This window comes from Python bivittatus, unplaced genomic scaffold, assembly GCF_059951505.1.
Source record: "Python bivittatus isolate LINGU-HERP-01145 unplaced genomic scaffold, Pbiv_v1 ctg000020_np1212, whole genome shotgun sequence".
Lineage (NCBI taxonomy): Eukaryota > Metazoa > Chordata > Lepidosauria > Squamata > Pythonidae > Python > Python bivittatus.
The window spans coordinates 127,488,525-127,510,936 of NW_028277030.1; the positions used below are offsets into that span (position 1 = coordinate 127,488,525).

At 40.2% G+C, this 22,412-nt stretch overlaps 1 protein-coding gene across 2 annotated transcripts in view; it reads left to right on the top strand.

Annotated features, from left to right (window-relative positions):
* SPTBN1 (spectrin beta, non-erythrocytic 1) overlaps nt 1-21,361 on the top strand; it is a 184,234-nt gene extending 162,873 nt beyond the window's left edge. For both annotated transcript variants that reach the window (XM_088149401.1, XM_088149406.1), the window contains 9 exons: nt 8-146; nt 2,352-2,436; nt 3,282-3,478; nt 4,169-4,272; nt 7,018-7,081; nt 15,649-15,887; nt 18,617-18,790; nt 19,057-19,099; nt 20,552-21,361. In XM_088149401.1, coding sequence (XP_088005527.1) covers nt 8-146; nt 2,352-2,436; nt 3,282-3,478; nt 4,169-4,272; nt 7,018-7,081; nt 15,649-15,887; nt 18,617-18,790; nt 19,057-19,099; nt 20,552-20,755 — 1,249 coding nt within the window. In that variant the 3' untranslated portion in view covers nt 20,756-21,361. The remainder of the gene's footprint in view (nt 1-7; nt 147-2,351; nt 2,437-3,281; nt 3,479-4,168; nt 4,273-7,017; nt 7,082-15,648; nt 15,888-18,616; nt 18,791-19,056; nt 19,100-20,551) is intronic.
* Nucleotides 21,362-22,412: the final 1,051 nt, after the last annotated feature.

Below are 22,412 nucleotides of genomic sequence, written 5' to 3' on the forward strand. Positions count from 1 at the left end.
ATTTTAGGGATGTTTCTTCTGTAGAACTGCTGATGAACAATCACCAGGGGATCAAAGCAGAAATAGATGCCCGAAATGACAGCTTTACAACCTGCATTGAGCTTGGTAAATCATTGCTGGCAAGAAAACACTATGCTTCAGAAGAGGTACTGTGTGCTTTCTCTAACTATGAATGGGGCAGCTCTGAAAAGAGTATATAAATAAGAATTGCTGAATCAAACCCAGGAACCACCTTTGCTCACTGAATCTCAAGTTACTCATATCACTTGCCTTCACCAGGCTGTTTTATGTAGCTTTGTAATAAGTTTGCCCCACTGTTCATCTAATTCATGAATTTAAATCCCATAATTCCAGAGTTGATCAAATTTGTTTACAGAGAATAAAAATTAAGAATAATAACTATAAATTATAAAAAAGCTTACAGGTTTTTATCCCAATCATCAATGAAAATATTTTCAGCTTATAATGGAAGTACAACTCAACAGTAAAAGCTAGCTAAAATAGCAAATACAGTAACATAAAAACACAGCAGCAGTATCACAAGAAGCTAAAAACCAAAGTAAAATGGTCTTTGCTTGCTGTCTAAGACATTATCATCCGATACAGCCTGGAAGATATCACTACTGAGAAGGTCTTTTACAGTCTTTATATATCTTACAGAGACTTTTGGAAATAGCATTAGCATTGGTTGATGAGAGAAGGCAAATTTTTAAATTCCCATTTCCCACTTGCAGGCATAAGTACAGGTAGCCCTCACTTAATGACCACAATTGGGAATGGCAACTCTGTCACTAAGTGATGTAGTCATTAAGTGAGATATCATGTGACTGCAGCTTGTAATTTGAACTGATGGCTTCTCCATTGACTGCTTGTTGGAAGCTGGTTGTGAAGCATGCAAATGGTGATCGCTTGACGGCAGGATGCTGCAACCATTGTAAACACCCACTGGTTGCAAAGTGCCCAGATCTCGATCATATGACTGCTGGGACGCTGGGACCATTGTAAGTACAAGGAGCAGTCATAAAGTTACTTTTTCAGCACCATCATAACTTTGAATGGTCACTAAACAGGGCAGTCATTAAACAAGGACAACGGCGCTGAATAAATGGTGGTTATGACTGGTCCTCAGAGTTCTGGCCATCCCAGCACCTATGTGGCCATTTAATTGCAAACCGGATACTTGGCAACCAGTTCATATGATCACCATTTGCAGCCTTCCCAGCCAGCTTCCCCAGAAAGTCAGTGGGGAAGCTGACAAGGAAGGATGCAAATCGCTAAGCTAAGTCTCCCCATCTATGCACCCTCCCCCAGCCCCTCTGCATTTGTGCCACAGTGGCCAGTCGCACACCTTCCCAACCTGTGCTGCATCTCTCGCACAACCCCTTGCACCCTCACACGCCGTCCCCAACCTGTGCTGCACCTCTCATGCACACTCGCACACCCTCCCCAACCCCTGCTGTGCCTCTTGTGCACCCCCTCACACACACCCCTGCATCCCTTGTGCACCCCCTTACACTCTCATGCACCCAACCCACACCACACCACTTGCACACTCCCTCGAACCCTTATGCACCCTCCCTGATCCTCCCTTGGATCCTCACCCACCCTCCCCAGCCTTATCCCACACCCCTGTGCACCCCCTCACTCCCTCCCCACCTGGCAGCAGCTACTTACCTGCCTGCCAGTGGGACTTGCAACTTCCTACTGGCTTCCCCATTGACTTTGGTTGTAGGAAGCCGGCGGGAAGTTGCCTCCCCTAACGACCGTGGTATTCTGTTAACGGCAGCTGGGACTGCAGGGATTGCCATCGCTAAGCGATGCGATTGTGCTTTACGACCACATTGGAATTCCATTCCCAATTGCCATCGTAAGTCGAGGACTATGTGTAGCAGAATTTAAATGTAATCCAATCCACAGAGTTAATGTACCTGGTGAAATAAAACACTTTAAACTTTGTTGCTAGAAGGTTGTAAGTCGAAGTTCCAAATGAAAGGATATTTCCAAAATGGGAGTTCTAGTATATGTAGGAGGGCATTTTCCCAGTTGCTACTGTTAAAAGTAAGGTTGGTTTGTTATTCTTGGTTCTGGTTTCTAAATATTGTCCTAAGAGTGCTGTGGCAGTAATGTTGGCTCATTTATTATGGTTGTTTGGAACCATTCACAGTAAGTTTGATGCTTTTTTAACATTTCCTTTGTTTCTTCAGATGTCCTTTAAAGGAAGATCCGCAGGCTAAAAGCTTAGCTTTTAATTTAGTAAAAAGTCCTAGAGCGAAATGTTTCCAGGTTCTGTTGTAATTAAAGTTACAAAGCATGTGTGTGATCCTAATTTCCCTTTTAAACATTCCTTTTAGATAAAAGAAAAGTTACTGCAGTTGACAGAAAAGAGAAAAGAAATGATTGACAAGTGGGAAGACCGATGGGAGTGGCTGAGACTGAGTAAGAATCCCATGCCTGCCTTTTTAGAATAGCATGATCTTTTTTCTTTTTGAAGAATTGTAGTCTTCCATGAATGATATTTCAGATACAAATATACAAGTATTTGTTACTATTCCTCCCTCCCTGGGAGTGCATGTATGACTAAGCATTTTACTTAATACTTGAAGTGGCAATAATTATACTGGGTCATTATCATTGCTATTATTCAAGATGGAAGTAGGATTTTCCAAAATAAAAAAATTACTAGATCACTTGTTAGGATTACTTTCATAAGTAGAAATTAAAAAATAAGTGTTCATTTCATCAACTGAAGCAGTTTTACATCCACTGGTTTGAACTAGCTTGATAACTACCCCCACAAAAGATGAAGGTAAAAATAAAAGAATAAATCTTTAAAAACTTAATATTAAAAAAAAAAAGTATTGTGGCAGATGCTTCTGTTAGCCAGAGACTACTTCATCAGGCTGAAGGGTAAACAGGAGAAAGACATTCACAGTATATATAAATATAAGTAAATATGGACATAAAAATAAGAATAAAAATGTGAAACAAAAAGCACTAATATAGGATAAAGGAAAGATTGTCTAGATACTTACATATTTGCTCTAATTTTTGTGGCAGTAAGATCAAAAGTCATGAGAGAAAAAGAAAGGAGATCTGTACACATTATATCACAGTGACAATTGAACAGATCTCCCCTTGGAGACTGGCCCTGTTGTTTGAGGCTGCTGAGGTTATAGTTCAGTGCTAGGTGGAAGCTGACAGGTTCCCCATTCCTGTGGTATAGGATTAATTATAAGACATTTACTAGCTCTGACCATGACATGTTTCTGACTTTAACTTAGTTTTGGAAGTACATCAGTTTTCAAGAGATGCCAGTGTTGCCGAGGCCTGGCTGTTGGGACAGGAGCCGTATTTATCAAGTCGTGAAATAGGGCAAAGTGTGGATGAAGTGGAGAAGCTCATCAAGAGGCATGAAGCTTTTGAAAAATCAGCAGCAACTTGGGATGAAAGATTTGCAGCACTTGAAAGACTTACCACGGTAGGTCACAAGAGCCAGTTCAGATACTCTTGCCAGATCTTGCTAGATGTCAGTGTTATTGCAGGCAAGCTCACAAAAGTTTCAAGGAAGAGATCTTGAAATTTGGCAATCTCGCTTAGGTGGCTCATAATTTTTGCCTCTTCTCATCCTGCAAGAAGAAAAGAAAAGAAGAAGCAATGAGGTTCTCTGAACTATTTTTCTACTTCAAATTAAAACCTAAGCTGGAGTTGGGAAAACAACAGCCGTGGCAATCTGAAACACCTGTCCTTCCTATGCAAACTGCTTGATCCTTCTCCCATCCCACTTCATTTCCTCCAGTGACTTTTACCTGAGGAGAAAAGAAAAAGGGAGAGAGAGCCCTTCCTCTTTTTTCTACTGCCAACATGTCAGGATATATGGCCTAATGATTCATGGGAAATGTAATTTCCCCAAGGATTACTGTAGTATTTTGGGAATAATGTTGCAGAAGGTGGATTATCCCAGAAGTACACTGATATTTTTTTTCCCCTGTCTTGCAGCTGGGAGTAGCCTAGCTGTTCTGTCTAATATGGGAGATGGGGAGGCTCACCCTCCACTACTTGGGCTTAACGGGATAGGAAGTTAAGTCCGTGAATGAAAGAGCCCTAATTCATTGAATCTTTCTTGAATCTTCTCTGCTCCTGCAATCTCCATCCCTCCCCTCCCTTCCAGTTGGAATTGTTGGAAGTACGTAGACAGCAAGAGGAAGAGGAGCGGAAGAGACAGCCTCCTTCTCCAGAGCCAAGCCCCAGGACTGGGGAGGAGTCTCAACAGTGGTGAGTATCCTAGAGAAAAAGGTGATGTAACACAGAGGTGAACCTAAAAACCTCATAAGAAAGCTCAGTTAAGCTTTCTTCTGATTGCCAGCCACAGGTAAATATTTTTAATAAATGTTCATTAATTGATCATAGCTACAGTCAGGTCCAGAAATATTGGGATATCGACACAATTCTAACATCTTTGGCTCTATACACCACCACAGTGGATTTGGAATGAAACAAACACAATGTGCCTTAACTGCAGACTGTCAGCTTTAATTTGAGGGTATGTACATCCAACTCAGGTGACCGGTGTAGGAATTACAACAGTTTGCATATGTGCCTCCCACTTGTTAAGGGACCAAAAGTAATGGGACAATTGGCTTCTCAGCTGTTCCATGGCCAGGTGTGTGATATTCCCTCAGTACCCCAATTACAATGTGCAGATAAAAGGCCCAGAGTTCATTTCAAGTGTGCTATTTGCATTTGGAATCTGTTGCTGTCAACTCTCAAGATGAAATCCAAAGAGCTGTCACTATCAGTGAAGCAAGCCATCATTAGGCTGAAGAATCAAAACAAACCCATCAGAGAGATAGCAAGAACATTAGGCGTGGCCAAAACAACTGTTTGGAACATTCTCAAAAAGAAGGAACGCACCGGTGAGCTCAGCAACACCAAAAGACCCGGGAGACAACGGAAAACAACTGTGGTGGATGACCGAAGAATCCTTTCCCTGGTGAAGAAAACACCCTTCACAACAGTTGGCCAGATCAAGAACACTCTCCAGGAGGTAGGTGTATGTGTGTCAAAGTCAACAATCAAAAGAAGACTTCACCAGAGTGAATACAGAGGGTTCACCACAAGATGTAAACCATTGGTGAGCCTCAAAAACAGGAAGGCCAGATTAGAGTTTGCCAAACGACATCTAAAAAAGCCTTCACAGTTCTGGAACAACATCCTATGGACAGATGAGACCAAGATCAACTTGTACCAGAGTGATGAGAAGAGAAGAGTATGGAGAAGGAAAGGAACTGCTCATGATCCTAAGCATACCACCTCATCAGTGAAGCGTGGTGGTGGTAGTGTCATGGCGTGGGCATGTATGGCTGCCAGTGGAACTGGTTCTCTTGTATTTATTGATGATGTGACTGCTGACAAAAGCAGTCACTGGAGCAATTCTCCAGTGTTTCGGGCAATATTATCTGCTCACATTCAGCCAAATGCTACAGAACTCATTGGACAGCGCTTCACAGTACAGATGGACAATGACCCAAAGCATACTGCAAAAGCAACCAAAGAGTGTTTGAAGGGACAGAAGTGGAATGTTATGCAATGGCCAAGTCAATCACCTGACCTGAATCCCATTGAGCATGCATTTCACTTGCTGAAGACAAAACTGAAGGGAAAATGCCCCCAAAACAAGCAGGAACTGAAGACAGTTGCAGTAGAGGCCTGGCAGAGCATCACCAGGGATGAAACCCAGCGTCTGGTGATGTCTATGCATTCCAGGCTTCAGGCTGTGATTGACTGCAACGGATTTGCAACCAAGTATTAAAAAGGGAAAGTTTGATTTATGATTATTATTCTGTCCCATTACTTTTGGTCCCTTAACAAGTGGGAGGCACATATGCAAACTGTTGTAATTCCTACACCATTCACCTGAGTTGGATGTACATACCCTCAAATTAAAGCTGACGGTCTGCAGTTAAAGCACATTGTGTTTGTTTCATTCCAAATCCATTGTGGTGGTGTATAGAGCCAAAGATGTTAGAATTGTGTCAATGTCCCAATATTTCTGGACCTGATTGTATCTGCAGTGTCATCACTAGGAAAGTACTTTGATGCAGGGTTAGGCAATCTTCAGGTGACCAAGAGCCACACTTATCAGGGGACCTGAGGGCAACAAAGTTGAAGGTGCAATGTCATACATCTGGGAAGGGCAGGTTTGGAGGGGAGTCCATTATTTTTCCACAGTAAAGGCCTAATTTAGTATGTACACTATAGTTTTCATATACTTCTCAGGTCAGAATAGTGGGAAACTGGTATCAGTTGTCAGTAATTCAAGCTCAAAGAGGGCTTGAAGGCTACAAAAAGAAGACTCAGAAGCCACATGTGATATAGCAAGCTCTCTCTGTTGTGTTTGCATGCAGTCTTAGCTTCAATGTAGGCCATACAAACCAAAGAGAGAACAATTTTTTTTTAAAAGGTGAATATATGTGAATGGCATAGATATACAGTATAGAAGAAAGGGTATTTTCTTTAATCCTCAGTCTTTTTTGAAGGCTATTTGAACAGTAAATAACCATATCTTGAATTAGCCTAGGAAAAATATTCATCTATTGAAAGTCAAAAACATTTGGAGGTATCTGTGTTTGGTACTAGAAATTCAGAGTTGATAGGACTGGGTATGTGCAGGAAAGACACTGAAATGGAAAGGTTACACGTGAGGCATCCCGCCATTTAGGAAAGGACAGATCAGAGAACAACTCAGGTCTTCAATGGCTATTCTCAAGGAGGCAAGTATTTTCTGAAAATATTATATCCTACTTCTAATTTAAAAATGGAAAGCAACATTTACTACACGATTAATGCAACAGAAAAGTTAAAAAAAAAAGATAAAGCTTAAGGGAATAAAGTGGTAATCAGATTGCATTACATTACATTTTGAGGTCTTGACAGATGTAAGCAGATATCTTGGCAAATTATGAGAAACTTGTCTACTATATTACTCCTTGCTCTTGCTTTCTTTCTCTTTCCCTACAGGGACGGCACAAAAGGAGAACAGGTTTCCCAGAATGGTTTGCCACCAGACCAGGAATCTCCCCGGGTTAGTTACCGCTCCCAGACCTACCAAAAGTACAAAAACTTTAATAGCAGATGGACAACTAGTGACCAACCTCAGTCTGGACTCTGAGATGCAAAACAGTTTGTGGGAGACCATTGGCTGCTTTTTCTTCTGTTTCTCTTTGTTTTATTTACTTTCAAGTTCCTTTTATTGCCTCTCTCTCCCACACTTTCAACCTATTAAGCTTTTGTTTAACAAATAGCTACCACATATACTGCTCTTTCAGTATCTATATCTATAACTAGAGATAGATAGATAGATATAGATATAGATATACACGAACACACACATATTCCTTGAATTTAACATTTTAGATGCTGTCAGGTGTATTTGGTTGCATTGCTCCATTGCTTTTGTTTCATTATCTGCTATTGTGAGATTTTCACTTTGTTAATAGCCTTAAGATTTTTGCAGTTCAAGCCACTTCTTTATGTGAGTAATTGAATAGCAATGAAAGCTCATCAAAATGGAAGACGAGAAGTAGAATCTGACAGGTACGATGCTTCTAGCTATACTAACAGGTTTGAGACCCACAATGCTGGCAAAACAGCATCACTGTCACCAAATAATACGAGTATACACACTGCAGAAGAGACAGGAGGGGGAATTAAACAGGGTAGGAGAGAAGCACCTGGCTATGGGTACACTATCTAGAGGTTAATATCATTTGACATTCCAAGCAAATGATGCTATGAACCAACAGTACAAGCTAAATAGCAGGTTGTTCTGAAATTGGCAGTAACTAATTATCCAGCAACTGGATCAACTGATTTCACATTACCTCTGCAAGGATTTCTTGCGATGTACATGCTTCAGTAAATGTTCCCACAGTATCTTGTATAGAAATGGAGTTAAGCTTTTGCTAGAGCAAATAGATGTCAGACTTGATCCTATGCTCTGTTAGCACCTAGGTTCCACTGCAATCAGTGAGATTACACAAAAGATTTCCATCTCATCCTTTCAACATGGGCCTGTATTTGGGGGGGGGGGGGGGGAAGGGTATGCAGAATGCAGTATAACAGTTGGGCTATTTTCACGTTTTATTTTCAGACCAAACATGCAGCTTAATAAGCCATAGTGTGAATGACCTACTATATATGAATGGATAGACCAGAAAGGAAAGGTTCTGTGATATCTAAACCTGAGATCATGCTTATGTGCATATGTACAAGCTAGGACTTGTAGGCTAGCAATCCCTGAATAGAAGCTGGTTTACAAATCTTGTTTGCATGAAGTCATTATCTCAGGATTGGATGTGATTGAACCTATCTTTGTTTATGGCTTAAATTTTGTGCATTCTCACAATGTAGATTATCATGTTACACCAAGGTATATCAGAATTTATTAAACCAAATGTTTTGGCTCAAGTGATCTGTGAATACTACCAGTAAAACGAGAGCTGCTTATGCCTTACTGCCCAGATCAGTTCTTACCACAAAAGTCTTTCAGGCTGAAATCATAAGCACACTTTACAAAGGAGTGTGTCTCAGTGAAAACAGGACTTTTACCTGAGAAAACAAGAGTAGGGATTGCTCTTTGATGGAGATTGGTGCTTTGTGCAACCATAAAATCATTTTACAATTAAAATTATGTTTTTTAAAAAAAATTAAAACTCCTAGTTTATATGCAAATATCTTTATGCACTCCACTCTGATTTTTCCTTGGGCCAAGTAAGTTAGGCCAAGGGAAGGAACATGACATTTCTTTGCATATGCTTACACATCACATTAGCCACTCACTTTGAGGTAGTAATCCTTGATGCCCTACTTGCTTTTAGTTGAAGGAGGCTTTGACTATATCCATGGGCATATACTTGTGGAAGGGAAAAGAGACAAGAACGGGACTGACACTAGCTCCTAATCCACACTCCTCTACCCATAAAGTTCCTCCATGTAAGGAGACTGCTATGAAGAATAGAGGGAAGAAGTAAGATGTGCAGAGAATGAAAACTGGATTCTATTGAAGTATGTGAGACCCCCATGGTGAAATTGTGGAAGAAAAAAAAATCATTTGGAGCTGGCCCCAGCACTAGATAGAGTGAGGCAATGGTCTTAGCAACAAAGATTTTTGGTTATCCTCTCCAAGCGTCCCTAGTTTATTTTAAAAGAAGCAATGGGACATTATATGTGTACAATATGACTATTATATTGTTTTATAATGCTCCTTATATTTCAGAAACCTGGGCTCATCCATGGTAGTCACATCCACTTCTCAGTGAAAGACCATCTACAGTAGAATGGCCCACTGGAATACAGTTATAGCTTTAAATTAAGATCAGAAAGCTACATACACATATTGAAAGTGCAAAGAAATTCTATTTTTTATTCATCTATTTATTTTGTTTAAACTATGTTTAATTTTTTTAGTGAACAGACCTGACTTTGATCAGGGACAGTTCAAAACATTTTGCTGCCTGTGAGAGAGCAACTTCCTCCTCAGTTCAAAGTAGCCAAACCCAGCCACGTTATTTTGGCATATGAGGTTAAAAAAATCCCATATTCTCCATCCATGGTAGTGAAATATAATAACAATATAAACAATATGCAATTTGCTGTCTCTTGATGACTCCTAAATCTTCTATTAGAGGTATCTGTCTCACTGTGTTTAATGATAGGGCTGAAAAATGTTAACAAAATTTGCTAAAGATAGTTAATACTTATTAAACCATGTGCAATTAATGTATTAAAAATATTTCATTTTGTAAACCAGATTATAGCACAGTAGACCAGTGATTCCTATAGACAGATGGTGGTTGGACCATTAGGAATAATTGGTGTAATGTATTTCACTTTCAGTCCTCTTTATTTCCGGAAGTATTTCAATTGTAAACTTTACAACTATGGACTAGTTTCCAACCTTTATCTTTAACAAATTACAGTTAGGAAGTCTGGTTTTCCTTTGTCATATGCCAGGATTAAAATAAGATAATCTTGGCAAAATTTGTGAGAAGCAAGAAAGCTTGGATATATATTTTCATGCACTTTTGTTTTTATTATCATGCACATCTCTTCTTTTCTCTTATCAGGATATCAGCATAAATCTTCTTAATGCTTTTTTTTTTAATGTAGTTCATTTTTTTTTTTTTTTACATATTTTGGTCTTCTGTTGCACTTACTATTTGGTTTCCCCCTCAAAGTGCATTAAAGAATGCAATATCTAGAAGTGCCCATTTAATATGAAAGAGAACAACCAATTTGATTCTGTTCTGCCCTGGAGTCACAAATGTCTAAGAGTTGTTTAGTCTCAAAATAGTTGCTATATATTCAATAGAAAATTAGTACAAAATACATCCAGTCTTCATCCCAGAGAGAGAGGCTGCAGTTCTCTCCATTAATCATGGGTTATATTTTTGGTTAAAAAAAAAAGTATATTCAAAATTATGTTAATTGAAAGATTAATGTATGGGCTATATTTTATTATCACAAGTCTCTTCATTATTCCTCATCTACTGATGTAGAGGCTCAGGAGGAAAAAGACAATGCAATATTAATTCATGCACTTTGAAAAGCAAGGGGGTCTCCCTCTCCCTTTCCCGCTGCATCTTACAGTCAGGATTTAAAAACCTCAGGAAGAAGCTGGCCATTAAATTGACTTGCAATTAACCTTCCAGTGATGAAAATGTGTATTCATAACATGCCTGTGTCCCACCTGTTTCATTGTTGTTAACCTTTAGTACCCATGGTATTGTCTTTGCATGCTCAAAGCATGTTTCCATTAAACGATTATTTAGCTCCATTCTTTCCCCCCCCCCACCTTTTTGTTGTTATGCATAGTTTGCTTACCTGTTTATTTGTTGGGTGGTGGGGTTCTGTTTATGGCTCAAAGTGTTTGATTAAAAAAGTAGGCCACAAAAATATCTGTCACTGAAAAGCATTCTGAGAGCTTTTTCAGTGCCTCAAGAGGAGGGTAGGACTTCAAGGCATACCTGCAGTAGTCTCACCGACTCTAGCACAATTTCTTCACTGCCTTATGTTTGCCTGCCCAGACAATCAAGCTACCTTTGCCAGCCCAGGCAACTAAACCTCAAGAGCCAGTCCATGGTCATGATCACTTAAATGGCAGAACTGTCACAAACGGGAGCAGCAGGGTTGATTGAGCAGCGATGCAGCTGGCTCCCAGTTTTGCTTACAGCTTCACTGCCTGTGGTATAGATACAGGGTTGAGAGGCTAACAGTACTATAATAAAAGACTGCATTTTCTTTTGTAGTCATTTCTCTTTTTTGCAAACTTTTTAATTTTTCCCAGTTGATGGAATCTTATGGGACAGTTTCTATAATTTTCTCTACTTATATTGTCTGCTCTGATTTAAGTGACATTTGGTTTTATTCAAAATCTGCAAGCAAGTAAATTAAACATTCTCATACTTCCATGGAAGCACTTGTTCCATTCCTTAATGCGAGGAAAATTCCTAGTAAGTTTTCCTAATTCTTCAAGTGGAGCCTTTTTCTCACATTCAAGGAAATAGATACAAATATGGGGAGAATAACCATATATTAAAAAGCACTCATATTTATCCATATTTTTGCTTAGTTCAACAGATGGGTTATAGACTACAAGAATTAAACTCTTTTAAGGAAGATTAATATTTTAGAATAAACTTCAGTATTGGAGCCTGGCTGAGTTTCAGAATTGAGAGTTCTGTTTAAAACCAATAAGTTGCTCTTTTTAGGAATTCAGGAGCTTGTGGGAAAAGATCTTTGAGAAAGGCTAAATGTAAAGAGCTTCAGTATGGTTTACAATGCAATCCTGAACCAACATGTAGTTCAACAGTATTTATCCCAGGCAACAGGGTGTGAGTATAATCTTAGCAAAGTAACGACTTTATTGTATACCTGTGTACTCCAAACTAAGGTCCATTATTTCTAATGGAACTTTGTGCGATGTACACATATAGTGAGGGAATTTATAGCTTAGACCACACAGCTGAATCAGATTGGAGCCTATTTGGCCTCCTTAAATTAGACCATTTGTGTTTGTATTTAACCTAGGCTTTTGAAAAGAACGTACAGGTGACACTCGAAAAATTAGAATATCGTGCAAATGTTCATTTATGTCAGTAAGGCAACTCAAAAGGTGAAACCGATATATGAGATAGACGCATTACATGCAAAGCGAGATATGTCAAGCCTTACTTTGGTATAATTGTGATGATTATGGCGTACAGCTTATGAAAACCCCAAATTCACAATCTCAGAAAATTAGAATAGTGTGAAAAGGTTCAATATTCTAGGCTCTCAAAGTGTCCCACTCTAATCAGCTAATGAAGCTATAACACCTGCAAAGGGTTCCTGAGCCTTTAAATGGTCTCTCAGGCTGGTTCAGTAGGAATCACAAGCATGGGAAAGACTGCTGACCTGACAGTTGTGCAGAAAACCATCATTGACACCCTCCATAAGGAGGGAAAGCCCCAAAAGGTAATTGCAAAAGAAGTTGGATGTTCCCAAAGTGCTGTATCAAAGCACATCAATAGAAGGTTATGTGGAAGGGAAAAGTGTGGTAGAAAAAGGTGCACAAGCAGCAGGGATGACCGCAGCCTGGAGAGGATTGTCAGGAAAAGGCCATTCAAAAGTGTTGGGGACTTTCACAAGGAGTGGACTGAGGCTGGAGTTAGTGCATCAAGAGCCACCACACACAGACGGATCCTGGACATGGGCTTCAAATGTCGTATTCCTCTTGTCAAGCTGCTCCTGAACAACAAACGACGTCAGAAGCGTCTTACCTGGGCTACAGAAAAAAAGAACTGGTCTGTTGCCCAGTGGTCCAAAGTCCTCTTTTCTGATGAGAGCAACTTTTGCATCTCATTTGGGAACCAAGGACCCAGAGTCTGGAGGAAGAATGGAGAGGCACACAATGCATGATACTTGAAGCCCAGTGTGAAGTTTCCACAGTCTCTGTTGATTTGGGGAGCCATGTCATCTGCTGGTGTTGGTCCACTGTGCTTTATTAAGTCCAGGGTCAACGCAGCCGTCTACCAGGAGATTTTGGAGCACTTCATGCTTCCTTCCACAGACGAGCTTTATGGGGATGCTGACTTCATTTTCCAGCAGGACTTGGCACCTGCCCACACTGCCAAAAGTACCAAAACCTGGTTCAATGACCATGGGATTACTGTGCTTGATTGGCCAGCAAACTCACCTGACCTGAACCCCATAGAGAATCTATGGGGCATTGCCAAGAGACAGATGAGGGACATAAGACCGAACAATGCAGCGGAGCTGAAGGCCGCTATTGAAGCATCCTGGTCTTCCATAACACCTCAGCAGTGCCACAGGCTGATAGCATCCATGCCATGCCGCATTGCGGCAGTCATTGCTGTAAAAGGGGCCCAAACCAAGTACTGAGTACATATGCATGCTTATACTTTGCAGAGGTCTGATATTGTTCTATTTCCAATTCTTGTGTTATTGATGTCATGTAATATTCTAATTTTCTGAGATTGTGAATTTGGGGTTTTCATAAGCTGTATGCCATAATCATCACAATTATACCAAAGTAAGGCTTGACATATCTCGCTTTGCATGTAATGCATCTATCTCATATATTGGTTTCACCTTTTGAGTTGCCTTACTGACATAAATGAACATTTGCACGATATTCTAATTTTTCGAGTTTTACCTGTACATGCTGCCAAGTTCTAAAACTAAAATAATACAACCCAGTATAATTTGCAAACAGTGTTGGAACTGGTATATTTTCTGACTGAAAACATTAGGTGTTGGTACTGGAAGGAAAAGAGAGACAGTTTTATAAATATTAATATTCCAAATAGGGTCCCCCAAATGGCTCAAAACTGTAGAAATACTAACATAGGGTTTTAAAAGCAACTAATTTGCTTAAGCCAGTAGCATCCCCCCCCCCAAAAAGGGGGGATCAGATAGACTAAAATGCCCATGTACAGAATGTACTTTTACTGTCTTGATGAAGGCTGGGAGGAAAACATTGAGTCTCCCAAGCAAGGGCATTCCTGCACTCAGGTGTAACACTGGTCGTCTTTGTAACTGGAATATAAACCGTGATGGAAGTTACGGGAAAGTTGATAACCACTATTCACAAAGATCTAATCAAACAATTATAGCTAAACTGGCAAATGTATAGCTTGCTGCCTAATTATTCTGCTACTTCTGAATTATCCCAGGTCTGGCTAAAGCAGCAAAAATGTCTTTAGTAATTATGCCCTTTATGATTCTTTGCTTGTTTCCAATATTCAAATGACACAGAGTGTTCATAATCTACTAGAGCATTGAGCAGTGCTAGGCTTTAACTTGCTAATAATTATCCCCACATTCCAGTATTGTAATCCTTTGTGGGCTGTTACCAATGGCTTTTTTGTGGCACAGAACTGAAAATCCCTAAACCTCAATAAATGTCATTTATCCCAACTGGGACCAAACCACCATTGTGAAAGATTAAAGCTTTCAGGATTCCGGTATAAATGATTTGGGGGAATGAAATGGCTGATGAAGACCTCAAGAAGTGACCAGTCAGAGCTGGCCCTGCTAGGCAACTCAATTGCAACACAACAGGCAACATGACCGACAAACGAGTGATGGCCACGCCCTTGGTTCTGTCTTTGTTTGGGGGTAAATAGAAGTGTGATGTTGAGTGGTTGTAGTGTTTTTCTGGCTCCTTTATCACCCAGTCCACCCAGTTTCAAAGTCCTGTGATTGTGACTTTGAAAGAAATTAACATTGTAACTTTTGACTGATCTCATTCCACCTTCCTCCCTTTAAGCTTGCCTGTCTTTGAAAATCCAAGTTCCTTAGAAAGGTGGACATAATGAAAATGCATGCTACCTTCCTCCCAATTTTTGCATGTTGCTTTCTGATTATGTTGGCAATTTGGGGATGGGGTAGGACAGCATTCTCTAAGCTGATGCTCTCCACAATTCCAAACATAATTAGGAATAGTGGTTGGGGTCCATGGGAGTTGGAGCCCTAATATATCTAGAGGATGCCATCTTGGGGAAGCCTGAAATAGTGGTAGGGAGTGGGTGGCTCATATATAGAAACTAAAGGAGGGTTCAATGCCAAATCAAGGTGTTTTTATGAATGTTGCTGGCTGTATTACTTCACTGGCGTAATACGTAGAGTTACTGCACTGATTCAGCTACAGAAATTGTATTAATGCATGAAAGACAGCTGATACGAATCAGTTTGAGCTTTTGTTTCTTCTAAAACGCAAAGAACAGCATTTTCTGTAGCCAGTAGTGGAGAAATCCTTGTTGGATTACAGTTTGCATTTGCTAGATCAAACTAAAGGATCTGATCAGTAGTGCTAAGTGCAGTAAAACTCTCACAGATGGGTTCTCCCCCTCTCATTCTTCATTGCTTCACTTCTACCAATTAGGTACTAATCTATTGATACCTTCTAATTCCTTTGGCCTCTTGTTCCTCCAGCTGAGCGTGAGAACAGTTTTACTGAGCAATCTAGGCTTTGGGACACAGAGTGTGCAAGTTTTGCAACTGAACATTAAGGCATTCCTTTTTAAAAAGAAAATGTTTCATATCTTCTTATTCAATAGTAGTTATAGTTTCACTCTTGTTTCTTAGATGGGAGAAGCAAGAGAAACCAATGAAATGGTCAATGGAGCAGCAGACCAGAGGACAAGTTCCAAAGAGACAAGTCCAGTTCCTTCACCAACAACCGATCGCAAAGCCAAGACTAGCCTCCAGGCTCAAACTGCTGCCACTCTCCCAGCCAAAACACAAGAAATACCTTCTGCCCAGATGGAGGGCTTCTTAAATCGTAAGCATGAATGGGAATCACACAGCAAGAAGGCCTCAAACAGGTATTGTATTGCAATCAACAGGGAAAGTTTAAACATCTTGGATTTGATTTTGACCAGCCCTCTCAAATCTGGTGCCCTCCATATGGGAGTATATATGTAGGTAGGTTACTTGGCCCTGCAATTGTGTGGTGGAAGAGTTGAGCACCACACACTCATACACAGACACACTCCACATGCATGCACACATTCCTTTCCCATAAGGCTTCCCTCTCTCTCCCAGGAATCCTGCCCCAAATCTGCCATTCCACTTTTAATGGCAAGAAAGTATTTGTAGTCTTCTTCCCAGGGATCCTGTTAAAGATCACTATTTTTCTGCTACCACAAGCTTCGTGGAAAACCAGCATTTCCCAGATGCAAAGTTGATAACTGACTAGCTAAGCAGGTGGAAGAATCAACAGGTACAGTACTTCAGAGATGACAGCATTGAGCACTTGCTTTCCATATCTTAGATGCCAACTTCAATCCCTGGCTTCTGCAATTAAAAAGAGATCAAGCAGCAAATCTGAAGTAGACCACTGCCAGTCATAATTGCTAAATCCAGTATAACTGATGCCCAATTTTTGTTGGACCAAGGGTTGTACCTTGCATATTTCAGGCTGCGCTGTAAAAGGAGATGGCTACATAAAAGATTAGGCGGAAGAGACAAAAGTGTAGTTAAAGACAAATATTATTACAGTTCAATTGGTTATTTAACTATTAAATTTTAAGATACATGCACATGCTTATAGTGATCCTCATTCTTCATATCTCAGGTTGATTTCCAGGCCTAAAATAAAACAAGACTTTGGTTTATTTATTTATTTAGTATATGGCATCTCATACATGGACTTACATTAAATACGAACATTTAGCCTAAGTTAAAAGCACTTTAAAATATGAATATTAAAAAGATCTAAATTCAGATACCAATGTCTAGGCCATCTAACCATTGAAGCAGAGCCGCACATCAAACTATAGGTCACATTGTGACCAGCTGTAAGCTGAGGGCATATAATGGCCCAATATCTGATTTTTTTTATATAAACAAGACTTTGAGCAAATTTATTAAATAAATATAACATAAACACACACACACACAGAGCCATACACATACACAATATGTCTCATGCAGAGGAGGTATCAGGATGAGGCAAAGAAAGACAGCAATGTGGTAATTTGTCTTGGTGGACAACAAAACTGGGGGAGGGGGTCCAAGGGGCCACACCTGACCTCCAAGTGGGGCTCTCATTTGGTGCCAATATGGTTTATGGTGGCATGTTCCAGCTTGATTTCTGCAGTGCTTAACACTGCTGGTGCCTTCCTCAGAAAGTTATTGAATGTTAAAGGAGGAAGATATGTAGTCCTGGGTTATAATTGCTTTAGATCTGCTGATTATATCCCAGGCAGGAGGGAAGGAAAATATACTTTCCTGATGGCAATAAGCTTATCAGTTTTCAGCCATTTAGCAGATTTTTCAACTGTTTGCTCAGGAGTAGAGCAATGTCATTTCTCATTGTGTGCCCACAATCCCCTCATTTCAGCAATAAGTGTGTATGACTCGGGAAGATCTTCGCTACGTCATCTTTTCTCAATTCTGATAGCAAATAGAGCCTTCAGCTGAAGTTTAGGTCAGAATAAGTAGGCTAAGTATAATTAAGTCTGCTGGAACAGGCAGTCATAACAAATTTTAATACTCATTGTCAACAACATCATCAATTTTCTGCAAATTACACAGAGTTTATTAAAAGGACTGCTATTCCAGTGCAGTCTTGCCTCTCCTCCCCCGGTCACCAAGCAGACTGCATGTTGGCCTTGAATCACAGGTTGTACACTTCCATTGTATATAGGCTGGTGTAGCCCAGTGATTATATATGTATATATCATCTTTCAGATCCCATGCACTGTAATGAAAGAATAGAAAGGTTTCTCTTGCTACTATGCATCCACATTCTAAACATTAACCTGGTTTAACAACTCGTAGATTCTTAGAGTGGAGAAGGACCTTTTCATTGTCCAAGCAGTGTCATCTGAGGCAATTCAGTGACACCAAAATAATGGCATGTGCATAGTAACATCATGCAATTTGCTGTTATTACTTACTTGCATCCTGATGCCAGGTGTGAATACATAAGGTGTGGTATTTGTGTGATATCATATATGTTGCATTATTTAACACACCCACATGCAGATGCTCATACATCCAAAAGAGCCTACTATACTGCCACTCTTTCGGTTTTGAATTATGCTAATGAAGGCATTTTATTGTTTCAAAATCTGTAGCCAACTAGCTGATGTACTGTCTTACCGATAAGTGTTTTATAACTCTGATATACTTTCTTTTAATCACTTCTAGTAGTGATTAGTAGCGATACTTGAATTGAAAATATGAAAGGTTTAATATGATAGATTGTTTTTACTGCACTGTGACATTTATTTGGGTGATCAAAAACACAAGATTCAGTGACTAAATACTGTAAAAGATGTTTTAAAGTTTATGATGTTAAGAGGCATGAGAGTTTCCATTCCAAAAGCGTCCCTTTCCAAAGAGTGTCAAAATATTGGGAAGCTGTAGAATTACTATTTTTTTCAAGCAGTGCTGCCCAGAGTTCCGAGACATGAAGCTATTTTTTCTCTACTAAAAAGCTGTAATGTGTTTATATAATGCTGGAATTATAGAAAGACAAAGGAAGGTTGGGCTTGTTTGTGACAATGGCCTTATGCTTGCCTTGCGGTTTCTTTTGTGTCTCAAGATCCTGGCATAACGTTTACTGTGTTATTAACAACCAAGAGATGGGTTTTTACAAAGATGCAAAGGCAGCTTCCTCAGGCATTCCGTATCACAGTGAGATCCCTGTGAGTCTGAAAGAGGCGGTGTGTGAAGTGGCAGTAGAGTACAAGAAGAAGAAGCACGTATTCAAGTTAAGGTAAAAACATTTGTGTTTATTTCTACGGCAAAAGATTAAGTGGAGCAATAGCTTTCAGCCTACATTCATACATTCAGCCTAAAAAATTTTTATCTTCCAAAGTTTAACTAGTTAAACTGAGTGTTATGACATTCATTGTTCCAGAACAGAGACTCATCATAACTTTATTTGTCCATGGGGACTGCCCCCCCGCCATTATCTGGCCTCATGAAGAGCTTAAAGTTTGAATCTGCTTGATTCGAATATGAATTTATTCTGAATTACAGGTTAACTGATGGCAATGAGTACCTTTTCCAAGCCAAAGATGAGGTAAGTATTCTCCTTTCATTCTTTTTCATTGTTCTAAAATAAGGGTGTTCATCAATGTTTTGTTTTGGTATGCAGGTGTTCTCAAACTCTGGGTTCATTACTCCTAGGGGGGTTGTGACCAAACTTTGGAGGACAGAAAATGTCTTGGGCAAGCCCATACAAATCTGGATTTGGTGGGAATTTAGTCTTGCCCTACCCAGACAAGCCAGCTTCCAGCAATCTGGGATCATTGGCAAACCTCTCAAATTATGCAGCCGTTTTCAAATTTGCAGTCCTACATGCAGAGCCAAATTGCTGCCAGAAATCAGTCCTATTCTGCCTGGACAAGTTTGCCCTCTTCTATTTCCTTCCACCCTGTCTGGTAACCACAGCTAGGGAAGCCTGAACAAGGACAGCACTCATCACATTAGAACCAAGGCCCTTTACAGAACTGAGCAGCCATAAATTGCCCTTGTCCAGGAAAGTGGGCAGGTCATTACCTCTGACCATCCCAAAGCTGTCCCTGAGCCCACATGAAAACGCTACTCTGCGTTAAGTCAAGGGGAGTGCAAGCCAGTAGAGATGACTGCTCTTCCATCTTGACCATCCTGCCTCTGGGCTTTTAGTTCATCCCAGTTGCAAAGATAGCTGTAGCTGGGTTTTCTGTCTAGCGCAGCAGGCTTATCCAGTAATATTTAAGAGGTTGGAACTCACCTGCTTGACATGCCAGAGTCAGAAGCTAGAAAATGGAACATGTGAAAAATTGCACCAGGTGGCTCAAGAAGGGCAGCCTGCTGGAGATTATCCCTGGGCTGGGCCCATAACCAAGTTCACTGCAGTTCCTCTATTAAACAAGCTCCCAGCTTTGAAATTATGAGATGGGCTCTGTACTCAAGCTGGAGGCTACCTCAGAGTGCTGTTAACTCCAGCCTCCTCTCCACCAACAACAGAGGCCTGTATATCCTGTGTGGGAATTGTGAATAGGCTACAGCCATTTAGGTGTAGCACTGAGAGGGAAAGTTGGTTGCTCTGCCAGGCTCCCTTACTCCCTTTGACTTGGCAGAGTAGAGCCCCAGACCAAGCTGTCTTGGCTGCAGCTGAGATCCTGAGATGGGGAACTCTTTCTGAGCCTGAGCTTTGTTCAGCAGAATTAGCTTTTCAGTTTGCATGTTCAGCAGTGCAGAGGGGAGCCATGTGCTGAGCTGGCTTGGAACCAAAGGCAGCGGAGAAAGGAGGCCTTTCAGTAGTGGTTCAGGATGCAAAAGAGGAGAACGGTTAGAAGGTGGAGGCATCATGGTAACTCCAGTGATACAACTCTGCAATAGGGCTACCAGGAACGAAGATGTGTTTGCCATATCTGGATGTACCGAAAAAGGCCAAAGATCTTGTGGGTGCTGGGAAGTAATAAAGCCACTGCTCTGCAAGTTGAGGCTAGATTCCTAGAAAACTTTTAACCTTAACATTTATTTTAAGGAGGAAATGAATACATGGATCCAGGCCATCACGTCTGCCATCTCTTCAGACAAAATTGAGTTGTCCACAAGCACACAGAGCACCCCAGCTACAAACCGGGCCCAGACCTTGCCAGCCAGTGTGACAGTAACCAGTGAGTCTAGTCCTGGCAAACGGGAGAAAGACAAAGAGAAGAGGTTCAGCCTTTTTGGAAAAAAGAAGTGAACTCCTTGCTTATTTGTCCACACTGCACTTCTCTGATTGTTCCAGTGGAATTCCAGCATGCAAGCTCAGAACCAATACATTACTCTCCGTGCCTAATGTTCCTCAACATGATTTAATTTTTTTTATTTATACAGCATTTTTAAAAAAAACACACTCAAAAACTTCTAAAGTTATAAATATCTGAGGTGCATTGGGCAACTGCTGAGTAAGAGAGAACCACATTTTCCTTTTGTTTTTCTTTTTTTAAGTGAAGTTAATATAGATTAGGCCTTAGTACTTAAACTGTTCCTCAATTTTTTGAGGCTGTCTTGAAAAAATAACACCCCCACTATGTGTTATTGTTATGCAAGGCAGCAGGGCTAATAAAGTTCACATGCCCCTTGGAGACAATATGCCGATTTTAGTTTTCCCTTCCATCTGAGACGGTTGCGCTGAGTCTTCACTACTTGATTCTTCCCACTGCGAATCTAATGGTAGTGTATTCTCTTTACCCTAATAGAGTGCAGCTTGGCGTTAACTTACCAACCAAAACTATTTGTATACGGGCATCTGGTTATTATTAACACGATTGTGACGCTTCCTCACCCCACCCCACCCCACCCCACCCTGCATCTGGCAATGACAGTTAAGAATGTTGAACCGGAAGGACTTCTCATACTGATAATGGTTTTAAATAATCTGTAATTTTGATTTTTTTTTTTTTTTGCTGAAATACATTATATTGTACGTTTCAGATAATTCTAGTAAAAGTATAATAAGACTAGATGTATAATAAAAAAAACCCTTTAAAATCATTGACTAAGTGTAAAAGTGGAATTAAAGCATTTACTGGAAAAAGTAATGTTATTCCAATGGTTAACTTGCTTGTCAGCTGCTGCACTGTGTTATAATTTTGCTCCATTACCTTTGCTCTTTGATACATAGTGTGCATTTCTCTGTCACCTGTAACTATTGTAATGAACAATTTTCATCTTACTGCACAATCAAAAAAATTACATTTAATAGGAATGAATTCTCAATGACTGGGCCTGTAGACAGGATAGTACTGGAACTGGCTTTCGGTTATATGAAACTGTACCTCTAGACTTTTACCCTATCTGTTAAATATATGCTATGTCATTAAATGCTTTTAAAACTAACCAGATATATGCAGTTTTCTTGTTCTTTTAAAAACAAATTGTACCATCAATAATACCATCTTCAGAATGAAGAAATAACTTTTTGATATCTGCTTGCATTAGTCCTTTTGAACTTTTGCAAGGATCCTGAGCTACTGTTGACTTATTGCATCTTGTGAATCACTTGTCCTCTTTCCTAAATGCCTGATATCTTTTTCTTGGCTTTCCAACGACTTGAGTTGCTAAAATCTCCAAAAGCTGCACAGACCCTGCTATCAGTGGAGTTCCTAGTTTCCCCTCCAACACAGAGTCTAATCTTGAGGTCAGCTACAGGGCTGAGAAGGGATCCCTGACTGCTAAACCTCACCAACTAAGACACAACAGCAGTAAAGAAGTGGTTGTTTTATTGATGAACAGTAAAAATTGAAATCTGTAAACAGCTGATTAATAGCACCACCAAGAGACTTACCTACATGACCTTGAAAGCTGCACAAAAGGTCCTCTAATCACAGCTGCATTACTCACCAACTTATCCCCTC